General features: G+C 45.3%; 3 protein-coding genes across 3 annotated transcripts; 1 reads left to right on the forward strand and 2 right to left on the reverse strand.

Moving 5' to 3' along the window:
- The first annotated feature begins 2,351 nt into the window (after positions 1-2,351).
- Positions 2,352-4,618, forward strand: LOC136546212 (pentatricopeptide repeat-containing protein At5g61400-like). Its single transcript, XM_066538176.1, has one exon. It carries the CDS (start codon positions 2,701-2,703, stop codon positions 4,612-4,614), a length of 1,914 nt encoding a protein of 637 aa, XP_066394273.1. The 5' UTR covers positions 2,352-2,700; the 3' UTR covers positions 4,615-4,618.
- Positions 4,619-5,412: 794 nt separating this feature from the next.
- On the reverse strand, positions 5,413-7,778 carry LOC136546213 (fructose-bisphosphate aldolase-lysine N-methyltransferase, chloroplastic-like). Its single transcript, XM_066538177.1, has 6 exons — positions 7,156-7,778; positions 7,025-7,053; positions 6,726-6,937; positions 6,394-6,516; positions 5,851-6,255; positions 5,413-5,765 (listed from the first exon to the last, which is right to left on the reverse strand). The coding sequence occupies exons 1-6, from the start codon at positions 7,761-7,763 to the stop codon at positions 5,553-5,555; spliced, it is 1,590 nt and encodes a 529-aa protein (XP_066394274.1). The 5' UTR covers positions 7,764-7,778; the 3' UTR covers positions 5,413-5,552.
- A 1,217-nt stretch (positions 7,779-8,995) lies between these two features.
- Positions 8,996-11,435, reverse strand: LOC136546214 (uncharacterized). Its single transcript, XM_066538178.1, has 4 exons — positions 11,208-11,435; positions 10,827-10,936; positions 9,511-9,653; positions 8,996-9,266 (listed from the first exon to the last, which is right to left on the reverse strand). Exons 1-4 carry the CDS (start codon positions 11,353-11,355, stop codon positions 9,224-9,226), a joined length of 444 nt encoding a protein of 147 aa, XP_066394275.1. The 5' UTR covers positions 11,356-11,435; the 3' UTR covers positions 8,996-9,223.
- Between the last annotated feature and the right edge of the window lie 4,129 nt (positions 11,436-15,564).

A 15,564-nucleotide genomic window follows, 5' to 3' on the forward strand; every position in this document is an offset into this window, starting at 1 on the left:
ATTAAAATTCCCCACAATGCTTGTCCGGATCAGGTGGCTTGGAATTTTGAAAAGACCGGTATCTTTTCTGTGAGAAGTGCATATAGACTGGCTATGAGAAGGGAGCATGGTGAAGGGGAGATCGGCAGCAATTCTACCCCTGCTGATGGGAGAAAGGTGTGGAAGACCTTATGGTCTCTTAATGTCCCTGAAAAAGTCAAAGTTTTCGCGTGGAAAATTGCCAACAATGGGATTCCTACTCAAGCTAATAAGTGTTATCGACATATTGCTCCCCAAGCTACTTGTGAGATGTGCAGTCACTGGAGTGAAGATTGTTTCCATGCTTGTGTGCAATGCCCTCACGCCGTTGCCCTGTGTCACGCTATGAGAGAGCATTGGGCGCTGTCGGCTAAGGAGGACCTAGTGTTTACTGGACCCGATTGGTTGTTAGTCCTCATGAGCATATTCACGACAGAGGTGAATGCAAACTTGCTTATGCACTTATGGAGGGTTTAGAGTGTACACAACAACGTTTTGCGCGCCGGACAAAAGGTTTTTTCTGAGGGGTCCATCGTTTTCTTGACACGATACATGGACTCTCTTCTACAATGCCGTCAGGGAAGCTCGCAACATGATACTAAGGGGAAGCAGTGTGAACTTGTGGGGAACATGTGCCCCTCTGCCGGGTTCCTTGAAGATTAATGTTGATGGCGTCTTCATCCCTAGGTCGGGTGCAACTGTTGTGGGTGTGGTGATAAGAGATCATGCAAGTCAAGCAAAATTGGCATCATGACATGTGCTTTCATATTGCATGGATGCTGAGGAGGCGGAAGCTGCTGCATGCCGTGAAGGGATTACACTTGATGCGCGGTGGCCGGAGACTCATATGGTGTTGGAAACTGATTGTGTTGTGGTGGCTGCAAAGTTAAAGAACATTGATCAAGACCGCTCGGTGGGCTGGTCTCAGGTGCGTGAAGCGCAGATTGCTATGGAGGAGTTGAGTAGTTTAGACATTGTTGAAATTGGTAGGAGTCAAAATAATGTAGCACATGAACTTGCTCATTTTGCAATTAGATCGGGTCGTAGTGAGGTCTTTTTTTCTCCTTTTCCTGAGTTTGTTTTGTCTCTGCTCTATAACGATACTCCTTAATCATTAATAAAGTTTTTGTTCCGCAAAAAATAATATGGGGTTGCTCGCTTTTGATTTTAAAATGTTGCTGGCTGCAACGGAATATCTTGGTCTTTTGGCTGTGGCTCAACTATCTGCAACGGTACAATATAGGCCCCGTTCGCTTGTCTTAAATTTGGCTTGTTCGGCTTGTTTTTTCAGTCGGAACAATATTTTTCTCTCACAACAATTCAGCCGGAACAGTGTTTTTCAGCCAGTTTCAGCCAAAATTCAGACCAGCGAACGGGGCCTAGTTGCTTGGCAAAAGTGGGAGGCTTGCACTGTTGCTGTGATTGTAGCTGTGCAAGAAGCTCTGCCAAACATCTCTATAGTTAGTAGATGACAATGACGTGCGATTCACCTGTTACAACTAAGAAACATGAAAAGTGAAATCAAGACCAAGACCAAATTAATCTATCTGAAGTTTACAGTTTGTTTTAGTTAAGTGGTATGTTTTTCAAATGATCTATTGGACCATTGGTATATTAATTCGGTTCTCAATATAAAGCATCAAACAAAAAACTAAATAAACTTAATTTAGTATGTCCTTGACCTTGAGCCTAGCGTAACTCAACCTAACCAACCTAAGTAAGCCTCCTAAATTTTTGTTGTTGTTTGAGTATGGTTTTCATCAAATTTAAGTGACCTTCTTTTGTATCATTGATCTTTATTAGATAAGATTGCTATTCACGTGGTGTTCATTATTATGGTCTAGGACCTAAAACCAAATGAACTCTCCATATGTTTACGTTGTCAGGGTTTTTGAGCAGCTTGACCTTTGGCTTCTCCGCAGCTTGAAGCCTGCCGACGACTAAAGCGAGAAGATTCTCTGACATAAGTGGTTTTTGTGCTCTCATGGAGTGAAGCGCCATTTCCACTTCTTTTGGGTCTTAAGTTCTGTAGCTTCGGTTTTTACTTTAAAAAAATACTTTAATTTTTTGCTACTATTATTAGACATGAAAATTTATAAAAGCGAAACAAAGAAAACCATAAGAGGCCGTTTAGATCCCTTCATTTGGCTTTGAATTTGACATTTCATAACATTATCAAGCTCACAAATAAACCTATCTCAAATTCATAGGTTGGTAGATGAAAATGAATTCTATAAATCACTATGCTATAATGCTCCAACTTATAGCACACTTTTCAACTCACTTTCTTACAATAAAAATGCAACATATAAGTATATCTCTCGTGTGCTTAACAATAAATATACAAATATATTTCATATACAGCTATATTAACTTAACTAATATATGCCTAAAATAAATTCAATTCCAGGATCCAAATGGACCCTAACTGTATTCATGGTCAATTGGTCATTGCACTGGGGAATATATCCGGTCCATTGAAGAGGAAATGTAGAAATGGTCGCAAAAAAGGAAAAAAAAAAAAGAGTAGAAATCAGCGCTCGCGAGTTGCTTCCGAAGTGTTTCTCCGTTGGAATGAGAGCGCTGAGCACCGGCTGCTTGCGAAGTGCAGTCATGACGTCATCCTATGGTAGAACAACCCCGTAGTCAAATACGGCAGATTGCCGCCGCCCCGATGCCCCCATGCCGCCCTCCTCCCCGTCCCTCCGCCTCCTCTTCTCCCGTCGCCGCCCTATCGTTCCGCACCACCATCTCCGCCGCCGCCACAGCCTCTCCGCCTCCGGCCCCGCCGCGGCCGCTGCCATTCCACCTCCCTCCCGCAACCGCGCCGCGCGCCTCGCCGCCGCCGTCCACGGCGCGGTCGCGGCCAAGAACTTCGCGCACGCCATCCGTTTGACGAAATCCCTCGTCCAGGTCTCCTCTTCCTTCCCCGCCCGGAGTTCTGCTGCCACAGCCAGCGGCGCCGGCGCCGGCGCCGCATTCGCGGCTCTCTCCTCCACCTCCACCTCCCCTGCCCCGGCCCTCGGCGTGCTCGTCATCGTCCTCTCCCAGATGGGGCTGCTCGACGAGGCGCTGTACGTGTTCCGGCGCTTGTGGACGCTGCCGGCGCTGCCAGTGTGCAACGCGGTCTTGGACGGACTCGTGAAAGCACGCAGGTCTGCGTGCGCCTGGGAGCTGTTCGACGAAATGCTTAGACGGGGGATGGTGGCCAGTGTGGTCACGTACAATACTCTTATCAATGCATGCCGGTACCAGGGTGATGTGGCGAAGGCTCAGGAGATGTGGGGTCAGATGGTGGCATGGCAGATTGATCCGAATGTGGTCACATACACGACAATGATATGTGTGCTTTGTGAAGAGGGCTGCATTGGTGATGCTGAGCAGTTGTTTGTTGCTATGAAGGAAGCAGGGATGCAGCCTAATCAGTATACATACAATGTGCTGATGAGCGGTCACTGCCAGAGAGATGATGTCAACAGTGCATTTGTGTTGTACCAGGAATTGCTGAATAGTGGCCTCATTCCAAATGCTGTTGTCTTTACAACCCTGATTGACGGTTTCTGTAAAGCGAAGAGGTTCAGTGAAGCAAAAGATATGTTTCGTGACATGCCCAGGTTTGGGGTTGCTCCTACCGTTCCTGTGTACAACAGTTTGATGGATGGAGCTTTCAGGTCTGGAAATGCACAAGAAGCATTGTCACTTTACCAGGAGATGACTCGCTTAGGTTTGTGCCCAGATGAGTTCACATGCAGCATTGTTGTGAGAGGCCTTTGTGATGGAGGGCAAATGCAAGTAGCGGCCAGGTTTCTTGAAGGAGTAAGGGAAGATGGTGCTAATCTGAATGCAGCTGCTTACAATGCACTGATTGATGAGTACTGCAGGAATGGGAATTTGGAGGAAGCGCTGGCAACATGCACTAGAATGACTGAGGTTGGAATTGAGCCCAATGTGGTGTCATACTCCTCCTTGATAGACGGGCATTCAAAACTAGGGAAGATGCAAATAGCAATGGCTATATACACTGAGATGGTGGCTAAAGGGATTGAGCCTAATGTGGTCACATACACTGCTCTTATTCATGGCCATGCCAAGAATGGTGGCATAGATGCTGCTTTTCGTTTCCACAAGGAAATGATAGAGAACGGTATTTCACCTAATGCTATTACAGTGTCAGTTCTTGTTGATGGTCTGTGCAGAGAGAATAGGGTTCAGGATGCGGTCAGGTTTGTGATGGAGCACTCAGGGATAAAGTACAGTGATATTCACTCTTTCTTCTCAAACTTTACAACTGAAGAAGACCCTTTAATTCCAAACAGTGTGATATATATGACCTTGATATATGGCCTCTATTTAGACGGCCAACACTATGAAGCTCGCAAGCTTTTCTCCTACATGAGAAAATCAGGTATGACGCCTGATAGCTTCACCTATACACTACTGATACGAGGGCAGTGCATGCTTGGCTATGTCTTGAATGCCATGATGCTCTATGCTGATATGATGAAGATTGGTGTTAAACCAATGAGGTACAAGATAGTCTGCCCTGAGATTTGGTCATGGGCACCACTGAATGACCCTCAAACTGTTGTAAGTTAAGAATTGGCTTCTGCATACTTGAGATTTTCAGAGCAAAAGCGAGTTCACAGGTTGTGGAACTTTTTCAGTTTGTCAGACTCAGTCATCAATATGACGCACCATTTTGCTACATCTGTGCTAACATTGAAAGTTCGCTATTTGGAAAGTCCTCTGCGTATTGACCTTGTTCTCAAGACAAATGAAAATTTGAAGCCACTGGATTTGATTTTTAGTTGTTGCCATTTTGTGGTACAGACTCTGAATAAAAAGAACATATTCCTTCCCTGTGGCATGATCAGCAACAATGCTGATTAAGAGGAACTGGAGAAGATGGCTGTGATGAGGGTTGAAGCCAAACCATTGCAAATGACATATGCCCAAGCCCATCATGCACACGCAGCTGGTTGCTATACCGGGACTAGCTCTCCACTAGGGATGACCCTGAAATGTCTGAAGAAGGATGTACATGTAGATGCCTGGCACGTCTGAAGAAGGATGTACATGTAGATGCATGTATACAACATATGCTGCACTTGCAGAGATTTATTATGACCTTTCTCGTTTTGATGTGGATTGGCATGGATTGAGAGGGATTGGCAATGAATTGAACTATATTCCTTGCCATTCCCTGCCAACCCCTGCGCAACCAAAAAGGCCTCATAGATATTGTACAGGTTTTAGTCAAGTTTGTTGGCATATGCACTAAAGAGGACGTCCAATCTGTAGTTAGGTGAATGTTAATTTAACTGTTCACCTGATGCGACCATCAGTGATGAACTGATGATCATGTATTCTTTTAAATGTTGATGATGATTTAATTTCCCCAATTTTTTTTTACTAATTATGTGATTATGTCACAGAAATGTGCATGCCATTTACCATGCATTTCTTGTTAACAGTGTCAGAAGGCATTTCTTTCATTAGCACTATTGGACAAATAGCACTACTAGAAACAATATCTAGGACTCCCAAAAAATAATTTCACCATTGTCACCAACTAAACCAAGATCCTTGAGTCTTCTTTCCTGGTAGTACTCTAGGCCATCTAATTCCTCCTCCCTCTGTTTAAAAATATTATCAATGTGCTGGAGTACTTTCTTTTCACTGGCCCTTACTCCAATTGCAATTGTAAGTCTTGGCTGCAAATTCTCTCTTTCCGATAGTTCTTCATCCTGAATATTCCACACATGTTTCATAAGATTAATTAAGATAAAAAGATTAAGAAAAAGAATAGCTACATCTAGTCAATAGGTAAACCTCTTCTATTGTGGTATGATAGGCAGCAAGGGCTGATTTGCAGGCATCTCGCATGACCTGACATATTGATTCCTCATTTTCAGGACTCAATGGCAGTTCAAGGTGGCCCCAAACCGAATTCCTGAAGAGTGCTTCCAAGAGAAATGCATCTGTTCCAGCAATGCAAAGTAATCGCAGGTAAGGGAGCATTTGAGGAGGAAGGGGTTCGTCGAGGATTATATCAAAATATGCAGTTTCCCCCAGTCCGTTTAACTCTGCAATGTCAAGTTTGTCTCCATAAAATGGATCAGATTCAGAGATTTCCAGGGTCACAGTATATGAATCCCTTGATGGATTTGATTCCATAAACCCATAGTCAAGTGCCAGTTCAGCATTACTCTTGTCCAGATCGTACTGGATATATATCTGTCAATGCAAATCCCAGTGCTCAGTTATAAATTGCACATTTTTAGCTTATCACTTGAAGCATCCAGTATGACATATAAATGCTGGAAGCCACGAAAACAATGCACCTAGTGCAGAAAAATGGAACTTCATCTGTACCTGTTGTCCAGATTTAACATCCACTGGTGTTCGCAAGGAGAACATGAGTTCCCTACCAAAAAGACCCTTTCCTTTGATCTCCCAACTTGATCCTTCTGAGGTGACATCAGGACTGTGATTAACCTGATTTGCCAAGCAAGTCAGACGATTTTAAAGAATGCATTTCCAACATTCAAATAAGGCACTCTGAGATGGAAAATATCGAATATTTTTTGACATGTTAACTTAATCATAGAAATTACAAGGACCATGTAGCAACAATAAGTATGAATCATAACCTGTTGGATTAGAATTTAGAAAACACCAATATCGATTGCATTTTGAGAACTTACCAAATCAGCAAATGGTACGAGAGCAAGCTTATCTCCACGGAGCTCTGGAAACACCCTTGATCTGAGTATTCCAAATGCCCATAGGAAATCATCAAATGTTATGCTACCAGGGAAGAGGTCCTTATTTGTGCTTATGATCTCTGCCTGAACACTATCAAATTCGCTTTGCACATACTCTTTCACACCCATTGTGGTGCTTAGCAACTGTGTTCCTGCAAGTGAAAGAAGTGGCATAAAAGTTACCGACAAATCCTACACACAATTGACATGAACTTTTTTGCATTACATTGCACACTGACCTTGTATCTCTAGGAGCTCTTCTTCAGACCTGCACTGGAGGCACCAAGCGCCACTCAAACATCAGAATGAGAATAGCGCAGAAGCAGTTGGCCAAACACAAATAGAGCGATCGGGGCGTCAGCTCACTCACCAGAAGATGGTGGAGTCGGTCTGGCGCGGGAGGATGGCCAGGTAGGGCGCCCACGGCGAGTCCGCCCCGCGCGCGACCTCACTGATAAGCAGCAGCGCGACGGCGACCCAGGGACGGAGGCCCCCGCCGCCGCCGCATGCGCGGCCGATGTCGGAGGCCGCTACGGCGTCGGCGTCCATCCAGAGCTTCTTGGGCACCTCCGCGACCACCTCCCCGCGGGGCAGATCCCGCGCCGCCACGAGGCCGAGGCCCTCCGGCACGGCGGCTGGAAAGGCTTTTCCTCCATCGCCCACGCTATGAGAGGCGAGCCACCGCCGGAAGTCCTCCAGCGCGGACACTGTCGCGGCTGTGCTGGCGGCTGCCGCGCGGGGGAGCAGCCGATTGTGGTTGTGGAGCCTCGATGGCTTCGTGGGGAGGCGGAGGCGGAGGCGAGGAGGCGGTGGGCGAGGGGAGTTGGGCAGACGCTGCAGGGGTAGGAGGTGGTGGTGGGCCATGACGCGGTGGCGCGCGGCAAGGAGGCGGAGGCGGAGAGGTGGGGATCCCCTGCGACGGGGGAGATAGTGGTTTGGAGTTTGGACGATGACGGCCGTTGGTTTCCATATATCCATAGCTATTATTATGGCGGGAGTGGATATGATCACTGGTGAGATGCCGACCGATGCCGTGGCAAAAGGCGTTTTCCCTCTAGCAAACACGAGGTTATCCTGCAGATGTTCCACGAATTATCTCAAATTTCAAAATGATTCAAGAATGCTCATAATATGAGTAGATGATTAGTTCCTTTGTACTAGAACACAATTGAGATGGGTCGTTCAACGACATTACGCAATAATCAGAATGACAACTTTTAGATTTACCTTAAGTTAAACTTCTCCAATTTTGATATTCTTTTTATGAATATATTGATAACTACAAATTCACGCAAATGCACATCAATACATATTTCATGAATAATGTGATAAAATTATAGGCGTTGATTTATATTCTTCTGTAAACTTGGTTAATGTTTGAGAAATTTGACAAAAAAAAATATTTTAGCTACAATTTTGAATAGAGAAATCATAGAATAACATGATCATGATGATTTAAACCAAAAAAAACTTGAAAAGATAGAAACCTAGTGTAGGGTGTGTTTGGATATAGGCTCTAGTTGGGCAAGCTAAATTTTGGCCAAAGACAAAATAGGGTATAACCAAAATTCTGTCATATTAGATATATTTGGATAGTGGCCAAGCTGCCATTGTTAAAAAAAACTATGGCTTGGTTGGTAGCCCTGCCAAATTTCACTACGAATATGAGTATGATGACATGTGAGATTCATATGTTAGTAAATTTATTTTATTTCTACCAAATTTCACTACGAATATGACATGTGGAATCCATGTAGTATTAAAATTCTTTTTTTTTTTTGTCAAAATATAGTCAATTCAACTCTTATTTTGTAGATTTAATTATAAACAATATTTTGGTGTGAACAATTTGGAAATATGATACCTAATTTAAGATGCATTTTGATTTAAATGAAGATGTGTATGCCCTTAAAACCTTGCACTGCGTGCAACCATGTCCAGATATCCCGCCACCTCACCTCTTTTCAGGCAAAGTGCCTTCAAGGATCGGTATCCTAATGTGCATAGGCAAGGCCAATTTTCCAAGGACAGACCAAACTTTGAATACAAAGCAAATGAATTCCAATTTTCACTGGCGGCCAAATTTTGGTATGGCGTGAATGGCCAAAACCAAACACACGCCCCCACTCCAAAAACGAAGAGGATAGACGTAAGGGTATTACCACGACGTGGTACCGCGGTGATGGCTGAAAGATAAATGGTATGCAACATGCTAAAACCCCACCTGTTAACCGACCCAGATAGGTATGTCATATCAGATTATATCAGTATCATATGTTAATTACAGCAACACACACATTCTTTTGTTTTGGCAAGTCTTTAGGGACGGGATAATTGCCCAACACAAAGTACACGTCCAGCGCTTATTAGAGAAGACGAGCAGTTTGCATAATACAGCCTGATGATGCAGTCTCCCCAACCTGAATCACACTTCTAGATCAGTTCTTCCTTCCTTCGCAGAGGATAAAGTGATACCCATGCCTGCACAGGAAACACAGTGTCGTAGTAAGCAGCTGGTAAAAGATGTGATACGATCAGTAGCCTTAATGAAGATGATATTTTCAAGAGCATTCAGTGTTTTCCATATTTTCAAGCAGCATAAGAGCCTATTCTCAAGTCCAAAGGAAAAATGCAGCATTGCAATGACCAGGACTTGTGCCATGGGCACTACTGCCAGGATATTCAATAGGCCAACAATGGAAGAAAAACAGTGACAAAGGCATACGTGGACTTGAATGGTGCGCTAACAGCTCCCACAGGAGTGTTGAAAGCAACCTCCTGGAAAGGGCCAGCCATCTTGCCACGAGGGAACCAACCAAGATCTCCACCTTTCTTCCCTGATGGGCATTCAGAATACTCTTGTGCTACCTGTAGTTTGAAAAAGAAAGTCAGGATGTGTTATAATTTTGGTACCTAATGGTATAAAAACTTCTGAGAAAATCTTCAACAAAATAGTTAGTCAGATTGTAAATGGGAGAACAGATTTTAAGATCAGTAACATATACGAGGTCAACAACAGAAATTTGGTGTCATATGCGCCCCCACTAAATAGCAGCTATAAGCATGCTCCAACCGAAGTCTCAAACTGGATGATTTAAAAAGTTTGTCAACTTTTGAATTGGGAACATTCACCACTATTGGCTATTTTCAGTACTTTATGCAGATTCCAATCTCTAATTGGGCTTCCCAAGGTTCACAATCTGAGCAAATTTAAATTAGTGTTTACACCAAAACTAGCATTCTTACTTCCAGTACTAAATGCATGTGAAGATATATAAGCTGAAATAGCCTCATAAACAAGTTTGCTGCAAGCTAGCTTTGCACTGCAGCTTTCTCAGTGCTCTTGCATGTAAACACAGATTTTCAAAACTTTATAGGAATGATAATATAGAACTAATTGTGCAGTGATCTTCCCTAGAACTTGCCTTTGCTCGTTTCCAAGCAAAAGCAATTATGATAGCTCATCCTTTGGAGAGCAGTACCCAGACCACTTTACTGTCAGAAAAAGGCTAAGCCAACAGCCAAGTTCTAATTTCTAAGACTACTAAGCCACTACCAATTTTGACTACTGCTCTACCAGAAGCCTTGCCAATTATAATAAAATCACCCAAACCCTTTCCTCAATAGTCCATGCACATACACATCATTTAGATGCCAGCAAAAGCACCCATCTTTAACTAATAGCTGCTCATACACAGCATCTATTCTCTACGCTTGGCATGAAACAAATGGACTTATAGCAGTCAGGATCTTATCAAAGTGCAACCAAAGATCATCAGGCTCATTCAAAATCACAGGAAACTATCAGTACAAGAAGATAGAGATATATATCCTTTATTAATTCTCTTCAAGGCCAAATCGGAGATGGGGAAATGTCACTAAAAGGTAAAACTCTCGAAGTCACAGAATGATGAAGTCTCATCAGTAACAATGTGCTGAATGTGCATAGTTCATCACTACCCTTTTCATCTAAGCAAACCTAACTATTCTTGAGCCGAGAGGAGTGGAGGAGTGCCCATCAATCGGGCCCTTACCCCTTACCTTAGCAAACTCAGCAGGTGGGACTTTGTCCCCATTGTCCAGCCATCCATCCTGCAGCTTCTTATAAGCTTCATTGATCTTCCCCTGCTTCTCACACAATACGTGCCTAGCTGCAGATACAGGATCATCAATCAGCTTTTGTTTACTTGCAACCGAAAAACAAAACATAGATATAACTAACAACGATGCTAATTGCAACTCAATTTCACAACATACCCTGTAAAATGGGAGAATCACAATCAGTTACGGATGGCCCATCCTACTGAAGACATGAGGCAACCCCAAAACACGAGACCTGACCGTAACCGCCCAAGCTTTCACCCAATATCATACGAAATCCTCGCGTGCAATACATCCAGGCCAACGGAGAAGGAACGGTACCTTTGACGTAGGTGCAGGTGCCGAGTCCGACAGCGGACTTGCAGCCCTTGCCCTTGCCTCCCTTGCCGCCGCCATCGTCGCCGCCAGAGGAGCCGGCCGCCTGCTTGCCCTTCCCCTTGGCGTCCTTCGGCTTCGAGTCCTTCCCCATCGGTGCAAGTGCAACTGCACGAGGCGGATCGGATTGGACAGGCCAAAACCCTACTTCCAAGTAAGATTTGGCTCAGATACGACGACCGACGACGACGACAAAGATATCTGGACGGGAAGTCCTAATAGGGCCGTATTAATGGGCCCGTTCTTCGAGTTCAATGCATTGGGCTGAAATTGGACGAGTGCTCTTTCCTTCCTTAACATCCTCTCCATTTTGGAGACGGAAGGGCTTTCGCCTGGACATCCGGCTGCAGGACGCGTTCGGCCCCGCTCGTGCATCTTTGTCTAAAAAAAGCCTTGTGCGGTCGTGCCTCGTTAGCCGACGTGGCCTATCCGCATCCGCATGCCAACATTGGTTTCTGCTCCTCCAATGCTGCCCTACGCCCAACTTACTCGTAGACCTCTATTTCTATCTCTAAAAAGAAATATTTTATTTTAGTCATCGAGATTCTCTACTCTATACATATTTCTCCTGCACCCGTGTTATCTCTATCCCATACTCCATATCCACTATTCCATATTTTATTCCCCTCCCTCCCCCTTTCTCTCTCTCCCCAACTCTCTCTCTCTCTCCCCCCGGGATGCACAGTCGCGGGTAGCGCACGGCACGCAGCTCCTCCAGGAATAGTGGTCCATCGATCGGCCGGTACCGTAGTGCACGCTTTGCAGGCGAGCGGTGCAGGCTTTAGCGGTGCAGCCGGTACCGTAGCGCACGCTTTGCAGGTCCGCGGTGCGGACAGCCTGAGCACTTGGAAGGGGAGGACCCAGAGAGCTGTGCCGAACCTCACTGCGGCGCGGGAGGCGAAGGAGACACCGAGATGGGGAATCAGTAGGAGAGGAGGAAAATGCACCCCCAATCTATTTTTGAAACATCCAGATATAACACTTACAACATATATCTTAAGACTGATGAACTTGAAACATGCATCTGAGACACTTTGCAAAAACATTTGAAACCATTATAAACATATGCAACATCCATATATAACACTTACAACATATGCACGAAAACATATGCAACATCTACATAAGCACACTTGCAGCATACGTGTACAACCATTGCAACACATGCAACATCTCGATTTACTTTTGCAGTATCCATATGAAATACTTGCAACATACCTATGAAACATCTGATACACTTGAAACAAGCGTTTTGCAACATGGGAGAGGCCATGGCCGGTCGAAGCCAGCGTTGAGCGGTAGCGCGCGAGCACCACCAGCACTAGCAGCAGCGCGACCACCACCACCACCACCAGCGCCACCACCACCGGGCTTGGCTCGGCCAGGCGGGCAACGCACACGACGGGACGGAGCGGGCCGCGAGAGCGACGAGCGAAGCGAGCACCATCAGCATCAGCACCAGCTGTGGCGCGCGAGCACCACCGGTGGAGAGGAAGGATGGTGGCAGGCGGGCGGCCATCGTAGCGGAGCAGTCGCAGCACGCGGCGGCGATGGTGGGAGTCTGGAACCTCGACGAGTGGAGGGTGGGGTTTCTGTTCTAGAGAGTGGACAACGACCGAATGATTTTCCAATAAAAAATGCGAGCATAATAGACACACTTGTTGAGCCGTTCAGGGCAGCATCACTGCTCACGGCAATGTCAGCATCCGGAAGATCGAACGCCTGCCCCTAAGCATTTCGGTTTTGGAAACACAAAGTTTACTACACGATTGTCGGGGTGGGCTGTCCCTCTCCCCTGTCCTAACCACTCTGCTCTATGCATGGAGCCTCTTCTCTAGGGATGAAAACTGATTGGATCAGTGCAAATAATGTTTTTTCGTATCCTAATCCGCTTTTCTTTGTCGGATTCGGTGCAGAGTGGATAATACACGGGCGTGGATGTGGATGCGGATTTTTTGGGATAGTTCAGTAATATGTGCATTCGTAGAGAATTATAAGCTTGTCAAGAATTGATTTAGTAAAGAACCAAGAACAAGCAATAGATAATAAGCTTGCATTGCATTCCATATTGCGGCTATCATACTGATAATTAACACTTAACGTGTTATTTTCACTAAAAATGATAAGTTATTAGCCTATAAATAATAACACCTAGCAAATTCTTAATTTAAAAATTAAAACATCAAACAACCACATCACAAAATAAGAGTTCTCAACTAACAAACTTTTTTAAATCCCAAATTCTTTAATCTAGGGAGAGAAACTTTCAGATATCATATTTTAAACATCGAATAATCCGCATAGAAATTGCGGATAATTTATATCCGCCGGATTTTACCTATTCTACATCCTACCCTGCATCCGCACAAAATTGGATTTGGATTATCCATATCCGCATGGATATGAAAAGTTCTTCTCCATATCCTCAAAATTCATATTCGGGTCGAAGAATTATTCACACCACTTTCACCCCTGCTCTTCTCAAAACCATTTATAAATTTATAACTATATATTAGCTTCTCGAAGAAGAGACTACGGGTAGAAAAATGATCGATCCTAATACACTTTTCTAGAAGATCTTCCCTGCTTGAGATTCCTCGGGCCTACAAACAAGTATCAACTGGCACTAAAAAGGAATCATCAGCTTAACTATAGGCCTGTTTGGTAGAGCTCCGGCTCCAGCCAAAATAGCTTTAGTTGTGGCTTCATCTGTAGAGCAGATTCACATGAGGAACTGAATCTGTTTTTTTAGACCGTTTGAAAAAATAGCTTCTCCTTATGATGAAAAGGGATGAAATGTCCATAATATCCTTTTTTCTTTTTTTCTCTCCTTTTATTTCCTTTTATTTATTCTTTTTCTCATTACCTTTTCTCTACCTTATCACCCCGCACATGGATAGGCCTCGTGTAGGTCCTTACTCCCCTGTTCCTCTTCCCCTACGTCGGCTTCGTCGCGCCTCCCCATGTCGAGGTCACAGCTCCTGGCGCCTCCCGAGCAGCGCGCATCGCCCTAGCCCTGCCCCCGCATCTCACCGCCCGTGCGCCCCACAACCTCTACGGCTGCGCGCCTCACTAGCACCGCCGCCTCGCGCTGCTGGGCGGGGCCCTGCTCCCGGTTCCAGCGGATACAACGCTGGTGTCCAGCAGACGCACCGCCGCCGCCCTCGCAGACGCGCCGGAGGCAAAGGAGACCCATGGCCGCGATGGGGCCTGCTTATGCTAGAGAAGCTGGAAGAAGCCACAAATTTCAGCTCCTACTCTCTCTTCTCCCTTGTCTCAGCAGGAATTCCGGGGCTTTTTCCTAAGATCTGAGCAGGTCAGAGGCATTTGGCAGGTGGAGCTGAAAAACAGATTCAGAAGCCAGCCAAGAATCTATACCAAACGGGGTCTATGTACTACCAACTTCTAGGCTCTACTGTATGAATGATATACCTGGCTGCTGCAGACACGCATGCAGTCATGCAGACTAACCTGCATCAACTTGCAAGACTCGAGTAGCAGCAGCACTTAACCTGACTCTTGGTAGCTTGTAGGGAGTAGTTTGGTAGAGCTGTCTCCATCCCAGAAAATGGCGTCTCCTTCAAACAATCTTAACCAACATATTCTTGTTGTGGCCTTGTGGGGGGTGCGCTACTCGAAGCTGGATCGGAAATATTCTTACGCCATCCGCAATCTAACGAGATCTCACCTCCCGTAATCTGACCGCCGCACAGGAAGACGCCCGGGGACGATGAACCTCGCCTGCAGCAAGCCTGCGCTGGACGGCTCCGGGATTTATCAAAAGCCGGCAGCCGGCGCCGTGTCCCCTGAACCACTGTGCAGCGGTCAGGCCAGACTCGCTTGGCCCAATTGAACGCCGCCATGTCCTTGGAGGCTCGACCGTCCGGGATTTCTGACCGGGGCAGATCGTTTTTCTCTGAGGAGATGAGAATGATTAGCCCCGATTAACTATACTTAACTCGAGCTCAGAGCTTCTATGCAAACCATGCAACCTGCCAACCTGCTTGTAAATAATCATCAAGTGGCCTGCAGAGATGCACTATATCTAGTTTGAGGAAGGATAATTAGCCAGCTAACTAATGGACTGGTGGTTGTGCCGTGCAAGGCTCAGGTGCATGCCAGGAAGAAGGGTCTTCTTGCATGTTTCGTTTGTTTCGTTCGATGGCGACGATCGAACACGTGTTTCCGACCTGGTCGAATTTTTTTTTAATTTTAACACTTTTTATAACTAATTTTAAATTTAGGACTGTAAGTTTTTTTTAAACTAACATTTTTTGCCATGCCTATTGCCCTGACGCGGCCA

The sequence above is a fragment of the Miscanthus floridulus genome, chromosome 3 (genome assembly GCF_019320115.1).
Source record: "Miscanthus floridulus cultivar M001 chromosome 3, ASM1932011v1, whole genome shotgun sequence".
Classification (NCBI taxonomy): domain Eukaryota; kingdom Viridiplantae; phylum Streptophyta; class Magnoliopsida; order Poales; family Poaceae; genus Miscanthus; species Miscanthus floridulus.